The sequence below is a fragment of the Castor canadensis genome, chromosome 14 (assembly GCF_047511655.1).
Source record: "Castor canadensis chromosome 14, mCasCan1.hap1v2, whole genome shotgun sequence".
Lineage (NCBI taxonomy): Eukaryota > Metazoa > Chordata > Mammalia > Rodentia > Castoridae > Castor > Castor canadensis.
Genome location: NC_133399.1, coordinates 80,475,794 through 80,488,898, shown reverse-complemented (window position 1 = coordinate 80,488,898; position 13,105 = coordinate 80,475,794). Strand labels below are relative to the sequence as shown.

Here is a 13,105-nt window from a genome sequence, read left to right as displayed (position 1 = left end):
GACCCAGCAATCCATCTCCTAAGAATTTACCCAAAGCAAATGAAAGCTTATGTTCGTAGTCACTTTATTCATAATATCCAAATGAACAGATATAACAAAACATAGCGTATTCGTGCAGTAAGAGAGGCCTTGACCATACAGAATGAACTCATGGTGGGTGCAGCAATAAGGAAAAATCTCAGGAACACTCCATTAATCTAAAGGATCCTGAGTACGTATTCAGTGACTCCATTTATATATTTTCCCAGAAATGACTACACTAATCTGTAGTACAAGAGACAGAGCAGTGGTTGCTTGTGGGAGTGAGCATTGACAGGGCACAGAAAAACCAGAGGCTTCATGGTGGAGATGTGCCATGTCTGGTGTGGGCTTGTAGTGCATGCATATCTTAAAACTCAGGGAAGTGTCTGCTTCAGATCTGTGAATTTTGCCACATGTAAAATTTACCTCTACAGTAATATTACAGCACAAACAAAATTAGACATGTTCAAACATCTGTAACTGAGGGTGGTGAGTTGGGATTTGTATTTTTCCTCCCATCCAGCTTCAGCCAGGGTGACATTCCATTTGGTGCTGCGGGCAGTCACATGGTCTCTGCTGAGCCAGAACCACAATCCTCTCTTGAAAACAACCTCTGCGCCACTGCACTGCAAGGTTTTGCTGGATAAAGACATTTTGCCCATTAAGATAATAACATCCATGAGATATCCGGGGCTGTGCTGAGAGAATGAGGAACTTGTGGTGTATAGCCAGAACACGTCTTTCAAATATTTTCACCAATTCCCAATAGAAGCTCTTAGATATAAATTACCTTGTGTGTGGGGGGGGGTAGAGGGTAGGGGGTAGGGATGGGAGGATGACACAGTTTTACTATTAGAATAGTACTAAAATGATACATAATTTCAAAATGTTCCTGAATATTGTATGTTCCAGACAGGTCAAAAGAATTTAATTCATATTTCTTAGAATGTAGAACATGAAGGTTATATATGCAGTTTTCACATGTCACTAATAACATGGGGCAGATGTAAAAATATTTTAATAACTCCTTTGGTTAAAATATTAATTATATGTCTGCACCATTTTCACCCTGCTTTGAAAGTGAAGTGGAATAAAGGACTTTGCTTATCTTTCTTACTTTTATTTTATTTATTTGTGTTTTTTGCACCATGAAAGTATATTAAACCTTCAGGCATGTTGGCAATGGTGAAAGGGCAAGATGCAAGAGCCAAAAGGAAAATGCTTTTAGTTTTAAAGACTGAAATTTGGTTTAGTCTTGGATGCCATTATAGTGAATAATGGGAACTGATCCTAGACTTCAAAAGAAATACGACCATATGGTCTTACCATTCAGCACTTCATGCTGCTATGAATTTCCAGTTAGACCCCAAACTTTTCATTTCCCCCACATCCCCCCTCACCTCTGTCATCATACAAAAACGAAAGGAATCCCAACCCCTTTTTCGTTTTCTCTGAAATACTGGTGCTGAGAAAACTTATTTTTTTCTTGAAAATAGTGTTGTATAAAAACAGTCAAAACCCTGGAACATTAATCAGATCCATCGGCTAATTACTACAGCTCCAAAGTTTATTACTTTCAAATATTAACTGCTTAGAATGATTCATTTAGAGACCAAAATGATTAATCCTTCTCAGTCACTATAAATGTCAGCAGCAGGATTAAAGGATTTAGATGGTCATGTTTACTCAACCTTAAATTTCTCTACTAAAGACACAAGTTAAATAGTCCAGTTTATCATTGTTTCATGTTAATGTTTTTCTCTTAACTCCCTCTTTTAGCTCCCCTGCCTAACTGATTGTTAACTAATTTTGGCTGTGCAGTAGGCAAATGCTTCTTTCAGGCTTGGCGGCCAACCTGCTTTGTAGATTACCTACCAGAAGGTGTGAGTAGATAGATGTAGCTTAGAGCCCTCCTCAGGACACAGTCGGGGGTAATCCTCTCCCCCTGCCTAGGCTTTTATTGGTCTGATGTCTTGAGTCCCTAGCTTCCTGCTAAACTTGTATCAGGTTCCTTGCCATGTTGCCAGTTCTGGATCCACATTGTGAATCACTGTGTTGCTGCTTCAGTCACAATTATTAAACCCCTGCTGGTTTATGCCAGGCCACACGAATGTTTATACCAGTACCTACTCACTTTGTCTATCAGATATCAGCAGATAGGTTGTGGGTGTATTATCATCTTGGGGTCTCGGATTGTTCTGAAAGAATAACTACTAAGTAAAAAGAAGTGAACTCACTTTTACAAAGCTTCTGATAAAAGACACATTTTAAAGTTACTACTCTAATTACAGATGGTTGCTAAGATCACTTTTTTTAATGGCTGAGTATATAAATCCTCCACGATACAAGCTTAAAGAATGCTTTCTCTTTATAAGTCAGGGGACTCACAGCCTCATTTTTCTCATGTGGACCACCAAACCTTCCATTCGATATCCATGTGTTCCTCCTCCCCTGGAGACCTCACAAGTCTTATCTTGAAGGAAAAGCCGTTCATTCTAATCCTCCTTTCTCTGATTGCAAACATACCTGGGCTTTTCCCTTCTCATGCACCACACCAGGTTCACCTTGGAGCCCAGCCTTGAATTTCCGTGGGCAGAGGGACCCTTCTCAGTGGTTTCTAGATGATTGCTGAGGCAGTGTCCTTTAAGGCCATCCACTGGACTTGTGTTTTGAATAATAACTATGGTACACAGAGGTCATTTTCATTGTCCTCTAGAAGTCTAAGGTCAGTATGGGGGCTCACAGGACACTCCTACAACAACGTTAACAACAGCAAAGCATAACAAATTTATTTAACAAGAGTTTTATGTGACATGGGAGCCTTCAGAAGTGAAGGCCCAGAGAAAGCTGTCTGTTTTTAGGCTTAGGTTTGAGGAAGAATGATAGCCACGTAGCAATGGATTGGACAAAAGGGTGTGATTGAATGGTGGTAGGCTGAGGGGAAACCCAGCAAGGCCTGTCTGCTAGATTCTTTTTGGCCTCTCTGTGAACATTCCTTCCTCCCAAGGATGAGGCAGGGCCCTCTGGAAGGAGGGTCTTCAAGGGAGAAGAGAGAATGTGACCTCTCTGGGTTACATGACTTGCTTTGAGAGGACCTAGTTTCTATGACTCATTTTGGAAAGGGGAATTCTGGTTCCTATGACTCACTTCAGGGGAGAAAGACAAGAGGGGGACAGGAGGACAGGGGACAGTGACAGATAATTTGCCTCTGAGGTCCTCCGATCTCCTTGAGTTCAAAGTACTCAGCATGCCAAGGAACCATACTTAGGGACATTGTTTTCCAAACCTACCATCGCTATGTGATGACATATTAGGATTTAGCAAGTAGTTGAAATAGTAGCATTTTATGTCGAGAGTAAAATGGGATGGGAAGGGAGGTCCAGCTATGTAGTAGGGCTTTAAATTAATTTTTAAATGCATTTTTATGTAGGGCCTTGTAAGTAAAGATTTATATCCTCATTGTAATTCTGATTGCATGTTTTACAGATACTTCTTCTGCTCTAATGGTGGCAAATTTAACATTAAAAAGTTTAAAATGCACTAGAAATAAAATATGCACTAGGAAAAGTTACATATGTTTCTATTACTGCATGATCTTACATTTTGCAAACACAGCCAAAAAGCGGAATCTAGAAGAGGGTGGCCATGTGTAGCCCACAGGCAGAGAACAAGCAATGGCTGCCGGACTTGTGGTTTGGACTTATGGTAGACCTGGGTCACCCCATGCCTGAGAATAATCTCATTCACGCTCACAACCAGGACAAAAATTAAAGACAGTGATAGAGAGTTTACTTCTGTCTATTGTATTTTATTGATTCCTCTATCCATTTTTTATATTTAGGTTTTGGGTTTGTTATTGTAGAAGAAATAGTGGATATTCTTTATTCCCCATTTTAATAGGATATATTCATTGTACAAGGGGGATTCATTGTGACAATTTGGAATAGCCATACAAAATAGTGGATATTCTATTTAAAATAATGCATTTATGCCAAAGGAAAAGGCAAGAGTTGAGATGGAGGAAAACAATGCCCCATGTATCTCTTTCACAACTCCATTTCTTTATAATAAAGAAAGAAGATTTTTAAAATACAGCTTTTCCAAGAGAAGATAATGTATTAAATTTCTGATTATGGGATAGGAGCTATTAAACAGCCAACCAAAAAATACATTTTAAGAATAAAATAGACTTTGATTATGGAGACAGGGTCTCACTATGTAGCTGAAGCTGGCCTAGAACTTGTGATCCTCCTACCTCAGCCTCCTACTGTTTTTTTAATTATTGAAATAATTATCATGAAAAGTAAAAATTCAAAACTGTAAAATAGAAAATAATGAACTCTTTCACTTACAAACTCTTAAATGAACTATCATAAGAGTTAAATGTCCTTCCTTGTCTTTATTCATGCTGAAATAATAAGCACTTGTATAATTTATTCTGTTTTCTATTATGCTGCTTTTATTCTTTATAAAGTATTTTTCTATTAAAATTATAAGTCCTCTTTAGCCATTATGGGACTGGGGCATGGTTCAAGTGGTAGAGACCTAGCTGTGTAAGCAGGAAGCCATGGGTACATTTCTCAGTATTGCAATAAATAAAAAATATAAATAAATAAATAAATAATTCATGCATCCAGTACTTACATAATCTGTTGGTTCTTTTTCTTAGTTCCAAAAATGGGACCATACTATACACACTATATTTTTTAACTTAAAACATATATGATGGGCTTCTTTCCAGATCTGATGATATAGGTCCAAACTCATTCTTTTTGCTAGCCACACAACATTCCATAATATACATGTGGATATATAACTTATTCAGCTGTCCCATTTCTGGTAAACATTTGGGTTCTTTAAAATTTTTTTGCAACAATGCTATAGTAAACATTTTTTGTATGTGTATATTTAGGATCAAGTGATTTTGTTTGTATAGGAGATAGTCCCAAAGGTAAACAATCTGAGCTAAAGAGTATTTGCAATTTTAATAGAAAAATACTTTATGAGAAATAAAAGCAGCATAATAGAAGGCAAAAAAAACCAGAATAAAGTACTAGTGAATTCTCATAGTAGGCCCTCGGATAAACTGCTTATAGACATGGATTCTTGCCCCCTTAACACAGCACCAATCTCCTGTATTCCAAATGTGCATTGCAAATTTCAGGCCCTGTTTGCAGTGTGATAGAAAAGAGAATCAAATGATAATAGCAAGTATTGACAAGAGCATAAAGAAATTGGAATATTCATCTCCTGCTAGTGGGAATAGAATGGTGCAAGTGCTATGGAGGGCAGCCTGGCAATTGTTCAGGTTTGACATGGCACTACCGGATGACCCAGCACTTCCTCTCCTAGACATATACCCAAGATTAACGAAAACTTATGTATACACAAAAACTTGTACGGAAGTATTCCTAGCAGCATTTTCATAATAGCCCAAAGTAGAAATAATTCAAATGTCCATTGACTGATGAATGAATAAAGATTGTATATCCATACACTGGAATATTATTCAGCCATAAGAAATACTGAAGTACTGAGCCATGCTAAAGCATATTTGGGCTTTGAAAATACCATGTCAAGTGAAAAGACCACATATTATAGGATCTCCTTTATCTGAAATGTCCAAAGTAGGCAAATCTATAGAGGTAGAAGTAAATTAATGGTTGCCAAGGACTGGGAGAGGGAGGAACTAAAAGGAAAATGGCAGGTAGCTGACAATTGTTAAGAGATTTCTTTTGGGGATAGTAAAATATTCTAAAATTGTGGCAATAGTTGCAGAACTCTGAATATATTTAAAAATGGATACATTGTATGGTTTTGAGTTGTATCTCAATAAATCTTCTTATCAAAAAGAAAGAAAGAAAGAAAGAAATGGCAAGCAAGAAGATAAAGAACCAAATTAAACTTTAGAGAAATCTAACCATCAGAGGGAGAGAATACTTTGGCCTTCTGTCTCTGGGACTAGTCCTTCAAGTAGAGTCATTTTCTTTTCAACTCATACAAGAGACAGTTGCCCACTGGTGAGCATCACTCTGATTGCAGCTTAGAACATTCCCCTCTGACTATGTTCTGGGCACTTATGTAGGAGAAAGGCCAAATGGCTAACCCATTTTCTGATTCCCTTCATGTAGTAAGGGCACAGCTGTGCTATTTGTGATACACTGTCTTTTCTATTTGTCACATATGTTAACTCATTTTTTTTAATGTAAACTTTTTTTGGGGGGTGTGGAACTGGGGTTTGAACTAAGAGCTTCACACTTGCAAAGCAGGTACTCTACTGCTTGAGTCATACCTCTAGTCCATTTTGCTCTGATTATTTTGCAGATAGGGCCATGAGAACTGTTTGCCCAGGCTGGCTTGAACCTAGATCCTCTGCATCTCAGCCTCCCAAGTAGCTAAGATTATAGGCATGAACCACAGGGGCCCAGTGAAATAAACTTTTGTTTTAATGATACAACCTAAGTTGTGTTTATTCAATTTATCTTTTATAGATTTTCAAATTTATGAATGTCATAAAACAAAAATGCCTAATCTAATCCAAGCTAACTTTGCATTTTAATCACAATTCATTCCACCCTCAGGTATATTGTGTTCTTGCTACAATTTATTGTTTTGGTCCTATTTCAAATTGTAATGGGCAACGCTGCTGTTGGCCCTGATGAAGCTTACCAAAATTCAAAGTGCAGGAGATAAATACTTATTTGCCAGTCTTGGCCAAACAGAATTAATATAAAGACTATGAAGGGCGAAAAGAGAAGTTAAGGCAATGGTGTGAGAACTATGGCAAAGAACAGATAGCATTTGCAATCTGGGAAAACAATGAGAAATAAGAACAAGATTTTTATTCCTTGACACGGAAATTGATTCTGCTTAGGACTGGCGAGTGTTTAGCCTGGTACCAGAGGTAGCTTAGCAGACCCATTAGACCTCTTTCTACTTCTCTGCATCACCTTTGCCCTTCCCCAAACAACCCCAGTCCAACTCTCCTCCCTCCTCCATCCCTCACCCCCTAGCTCTTCTCCCAGTCAGGAACATTTCTTCTTTCCATCTTCTCTGTTTCAACAAACTGCATATGTTTTCCATAAGGGTAGCCTATCTTGCTAAATATCGCTAGGTTGTGGGAAATAATTTGATAGGTTAATTTATTCTGATTTAAGGGTTAGATCTCCTTAAGGGTATTGGGATTAAAACAAAAGGTCCTAAAATAAAAAGAAAAAACTTAACCAAAGGGGAGAATGGACAGCAGTGGAGTTAGAAGTCTCGAGGCATGTCTGGGACTGAGGCATTTTTGAATGAAGGTAATTACTTAAGTAAAAGTCAAGACTATTTGCAAATGATTTGAATTTGAAAATGATTCTTTTCCTACTGTCAAATTATATATTTCTCTGTGGCTATTAATTAAGTTTGTCAAGGTATTTATTTGTATGGCATTTTCCCACATTTTACATAAACCATCTCTTTGGCTGGGGTGGTGCTCAAGTGACAGAGAAGTGGCTTAGCAAGCAGGAGGCCCTGGGTTCAATCCCCAGTACCACAAAACAAAACAAGGCAAAGCAAAACAAAATATAAAACATCTCTTAAGCCAAGTCATAAGTGCCCTGAAAGATGAAAACCTAGTCGTGAAGTGATTTGAACAGAGCTAGTGTGTGGCTTTAACCTAGGTCTGTCTGGAAACAAACATTCCTGCTGTCCTGGCTTTCTAGTTTGCATTTCAGAAACAGCCCTGAAGAGGTTTGAGTCCTTGGTAGATGCTGACAGCACAGGGTCAGATTGTTCTGAAGTTTGGAATGCAAATATCAATTCCAGAGGATGATGCCTTGGACGGTTAGCTGCAGAGTAAACTGTTTTTACTTACCTAAAGAACAAATAAAGCTGGTAGTTTTCTACTTTCTTCCACCTCATAGATTTTTTGCATCAAGATGGCAATGGGGTGAAAAGTTCATAACTTGGAAAATGTTTCAAGTTATAGTTTAGGGATTAGAAAGAGAGTTCTTACTGTCTTTTAACTTGTTTCCTTTACTTCTGGAATGTGGGCATCTCCCAAAATAGAAATGAGATGACAATACTTTCATTTATTTTTTTTTCCCTCTTAAAAATGATTTTGTGTTCTTATTCTGAAAAATCTGCATGTTTCACAGTAATATTTGAATGTTTCAGAAGTTTTGCCTATTTTATTTTATTTAGCAATTCTGGTGTTTGAACTCAGAGCTTCACACTTGCTAGGTAGATGTTCTACTGCTTGAGCCATGCCTCCAGCCTCCCCCAACCCCGCCCACCCTTATTTTTGTAGTTATTTTTGAGTCTCGCTTTTTGCTCAGACCAGCCCGGACCATGATCCCGCTATTTTACCCTTCACACCATAGCTGGTGTGACTAGCTTTTTTCTTTTGAAATGGGAGTCTCTCTCACAAACTTTTTACCTAGGCTGGCCTGAAACCACAATCCTCTGGATTTTAGCTTCCACAAGTAGCTGGGATTACAGCCTTGAACTATGAGGCTCTCTTCCCCCATTTTAAATGTGACATGTAAATGACGGTAAACTCTTCCACAGCAAGCCCAGTAACTGTCCATCATGGCACTGACCTTGCTCAGATTGACTTTCCGAAGTAAAATCCACATTAATTCTTTAAAAATCCTGGCAGTGTTGTGTGTTACCTAGAGAACTTGCCCCCTCTCACTGTTCAGAGAGAAGGCTTTTCCTCCCCTCCCCCTTTTTGACATATTTTTTTGGTTCAGATCCTTATGCATCTCTCCCTGATAAGCACAGTTTGATTTGTAGCTAATTGTAGCAACTGATTTTCATTATTTATGCGTGTCATTGTCAGAATCCATTTGGAAGTCTAACTGAGATAAGGCTGATTCCAAGTCCTGATATGACCACAGCAATAAAGCAATTAACCACACTGGTTAAAACGTGCTGAGGCCTGGAAGAGCAGATATCCTTACAACCAAATATTTACAATATTGTGCATTATGTTTGATTTATTTCCTACAAGAGTCAATATACTATTTTATCACAAATAAGTTTATATAATACCCTGTTTTAAAAAATGGAATGTAGATTGCTCATACCAGCAATTAGCTTTAAAATGTTCTTCAATTTAAAAGCGAGAAGTAGGAAAATTAAAACTGGGAGGTATATAAATGCTTACTATTCTTAAAAGGTTTGGTTAAATAGTGGTATGTAAATCAGTGTTTGTATACTAGCATTCTTTATATGTATTTGATTCTGGTTGCTACCCAAGTCTCTGACTCTCTCATGTGGGTAAGAGATAAGAAATGGAAGAGCTGTATAAATACATTCTACAAGCAAACATTTTTCTCACTCATCTCACCCATAGTATCATAAAACATATGTGAAATTTCAAGAATAAATACAGATTGGAAAAGTCATTAATAGCAGCAGTCATTTTAAAGTGTCACCTAATTTAAACACATTGGCTTTAAGTTATTGCTGTGTCATGAGTTTTATTATGCTCAATTTATTAGTAAAGGCGTGCAGGGTTCACAGCCACTTATTTTTCAGGGAACTTGATTTTATCATTAATTTTTAAATATATAATACTCCCACTTTATTTTTAGAGTGCACTTTATTTGCAAGAATTGGTTTACTCAGATCAATACAGATGTTTCCAGGTGTTTATTAAAGCAGAAAGTCTAAAAGTCAAAGGTGTCCAAAGCGTGCTTTGAATTTTCAAGATGCTATACTACAAAATTTACTGTATCTAACACACACACACACGTGCACGTAAGCACACACACAAAATGCATGTTTATTTTGGTTACTGAATTTAAGTGGAAGATTTAATAAGATTATTTTCCTATTTCTATTTAAGAAGTAAAATTCTTGAAGGAAAACTTTTTTTTAATTTTTCCCAAAAAGAGTGACATCTGAGTGGGAAAATCCCATCCAGTTTAGGATCAAAACCTAGTTTAGGACTGAGCCAGGTTACAAGTAATTCTGACCATTTCTACTGCTTCCCAAGTCTGCTAAACAAAATTCTGCCATGGGTAAGGAGTCCTTTCTTTGGGTTGTCTTCATGCTCTGACCCACTCAGCCATCTCTGGAGATGCTTATGGGTATAAACAGTTGATAAAAGGATCTCTGAGCTGGAGCAGTGGACAGTCAGCAGTGGAACCCATCCTGCCCTCCCAAAATTGCATCCACTTGACCATAGGCCAGTCAGAGCTAATGCAAACACCTGGTGCTAATAGCAGAAAGCCTGAATGCTTGAGTGTTTATTTCAGGGAGATTTTTTTCCTTAAATTAAAAAGCAGCTAAAGTAAAGCTAACACTAATCATATACTCACTAGTTGTTATCTTTTTTTCCCCCTAATTAGGACAGAATTTTACCCTAAGGCAGTTAGGAGTTTGTGAACCAGCAACTGGAAGAGGACTGGCATTTTGTGCGGAAATGGGGCTCCCTCACAGAGGTTACTCTATCAGTGCAGGGTCAGATGCTGATACTGAAAATGAAGCAGTGATGTCCCCAGAGCATGCCATGAGACTTTGGGGCAGGGGGGTCAAATCAGGCCGCAGCTCCTGCCTGTCAAGTCGGTCCAACTCAGCCCTCACCCTGACAGACACGGAGCACGAAAACAAGTCCGACAGTGAGAATGGTAAGTTTCATTTTTGCTTTACTATGTTGGCATTCAGTGCCTCTGTCTGTTTTGGTTGACTATGGTTCATGTTTTCCTTCTTTTCTTCTTTCCTCCCATTCTTCTTTCTTCTTCCTTTCTCTTTTGTTTTAATGCAGTAGAACCCAAGAAATGCCCTTGAATTATGCATTTTTTCCTAGAAAACAAAATCAGTATTTGACATCAGATTGTTAAATTATGCAAACAGTCTACGTATGGTGTGTTAGTTATGGTTTTGAAAAACAGTTTAATCATGCACAGAAAAAAAAAAAAAAGATTAGCTTTGACTTATCTTGGACCACGTCACCTGTGTTCTCTGTGAGTAGCAGACCAAGTGTTGATAAAGTTTACCCCAGAGCCTGCTTGCAATCAAAGATGTCTTTGTAGATTCTTCTTGAAGATATCTTAAAGAAGTTGCAGAATCTTAGAATGGATGAGTGAGCACACAGAATAGTTTATTAACAGGGCTCAAGTGATTGAAGAACAAATTTGATCGTGCTTTAAACTTACTAGTTGATGAGAGCAATTGAAATCTTAGTGGATGGGGGAGTGTGGCCTTTGATGTGCATTGGGACCTGGATTACTGTGCAATTAAATCACACACAAAAATTGGGTTCAAGGATATCCAAATAGCAGCTTTACATATTGTAAGAAAAAATGTCATTATAAATTACTGTACTTCTATCCTATTGCAGATGTGGAATAATTTTAAAAAGTTAATTTACATACAATAATAAATTTTAAAGAAAATGTAATTTTTAGTCATTGCTGCTCCTAGGAAGAATTGGAACATCAGCACCAACACACCAGACAACAAAAAAACACTTCTCCTTCAGCTTTTAATATTAACAATGCACTTGCCACTTCAGTCTGTCTTTTAATGCTATACATATCCAATACATCAAAACAGCAAAGAGAAAATTAAAATAGAATTGCATGACATTTGAAAAGGATGGTTGTTTTATTAGTAATATTTCATTTTTATTATTTATTGAGCAACTTTGTCAGCTTTGCTTTGTAATAGGATTGCAGATCTATGTGTAGCTTTTGGTTTCAGCTCAAAGTATGAGTGCTTCCCACTGCTTACCATGCATTTCCTTTCTGTTTGTGGGGGGAAAACAGTCTAATTTAAGCCATTGAAAACAACTTCTTATCCTATGTAGAATACTTTAGTGCGTTAAATCAAAGTCAAGATCAATTGATAATGTCCACTCAAATTTTCATTTTCGAAGTGTGGGTTCTTGGTAGAGGCTGACTTTATTCAATCCAAAGCAAGAAACAAGGGTAGTTCTTTTTGACAAAATGAGGCTTCGAATCAGGCTGTCAACATTTCCCTCAGCGAATCCATTCCACCTCAGTAATTCCTGTATTTATTTCAATTTTCATAGTGGATTCAGAAGTCACTAAATCTAAACTTTTTTGGTTTGATATAAATATTGCTTATCATCATCTTCACTGTGCATAACATCCTTGAGCAATCACAGGTACGTGGTTATATTCAAATACTGCACTTGGCATTCAATTTTCCTAAAATACACGATAAAATTTACAATATTACAAAAGAGGAGAATGTAGCAAAAAAACACATTTGGTTCTGATTATCTGCATCATAGATATCCACATCCATATCAATTAAACATTTCTCACATTGAGTCAATTTGCTCTTTTCACCCAACGTTTTTGTAGCCCTTTTCTCTCTCTAATAACAAGTGTATCTTGTTATCATACTTATATTGGTAAAATGTAAATTAATTTATTATTTTTTAAAATGATATGTTGCTAAAACCATCTCGTGGTGAATTCCCAAACATGCCATTTTTTAAAAAATTTTTCACAAAATTTAAGATAACAAACTTTAAGACCTTTAATTAGCAGTGTATGATATTCAAATGACTGGGAGTAGAGAAGAAAGACCTGCGAGTTTCTCACACCACTGCCTGTCTCCATTTACATGGATTATTAGTAACTAGAGGAGGAATTTGTTAGGGAATCTTACAGACCTTGCTCTTAGAGCAGTGGGAGGGCAAGAAGAGTTGCATCCTTTCATTTCCTCAAATGGTGGTTATGAAGCAGAATGAAGAAGGACAGGGAAAGAGTTTCAGGGGCCTTGCCTTAAAATTCAGAACACTTGGCAGCATTTGTTGAGAGTAAACAGGGCAGCTAAGTGAAGGGTATGAAGTGTCAAGAGCAATGTTTGTTGAGTTGGGCAGTATGTTTGTGTTTACTCTTTTCTCAAGGTTTTGGTTGTGATTATTTTTTAAACAACATTTTGTTGGTTTAAGAATTCCCAGTGAGGTCAGTTTAAGGAAGGAAACAAGAAGAAAGAAAACAGATATATTATCTTAATAAGCACTTGCTATTTCATATAGCAGGAACATTTCAAATTAATTTATTTGTTCAGAAATTTCAGTGATTATTCAGAAGGCACAAGAATTCATTACAGTAAT

General features: G+C 37.2%; 1 protein-coding gene across 24 annotated transcripts in view; it reads left to right on the top strand.

The window, feature by feature from the left end:
• Positions 1-13,105, top strand: part of Tenm3 (teneurin transmembrane protein 3) — a 2,373,066-nt gene that overhangs the window by 1,943,954 nt on the left and 416,007 nt on the right. For 21 of the 24 annotated variants that reach the window (XM_074054921.1, XM_074054920.1, XM_074054918.1 and 18 more), the window contains one exon: positions 10,362-10,640. The exons of the other annotated variants lie outside the window; for them this stretch is intronic. In XM_074054921.1, the coding sequence (XP_073911022.1) occupies positions 10,362-10,640 (279 nt within the window). The remainder of the gene's footprint in view (positions 1-10,361; positions 10,641-13,105) is intronic. 24 annotated transcript variants of the gene reach the window in all.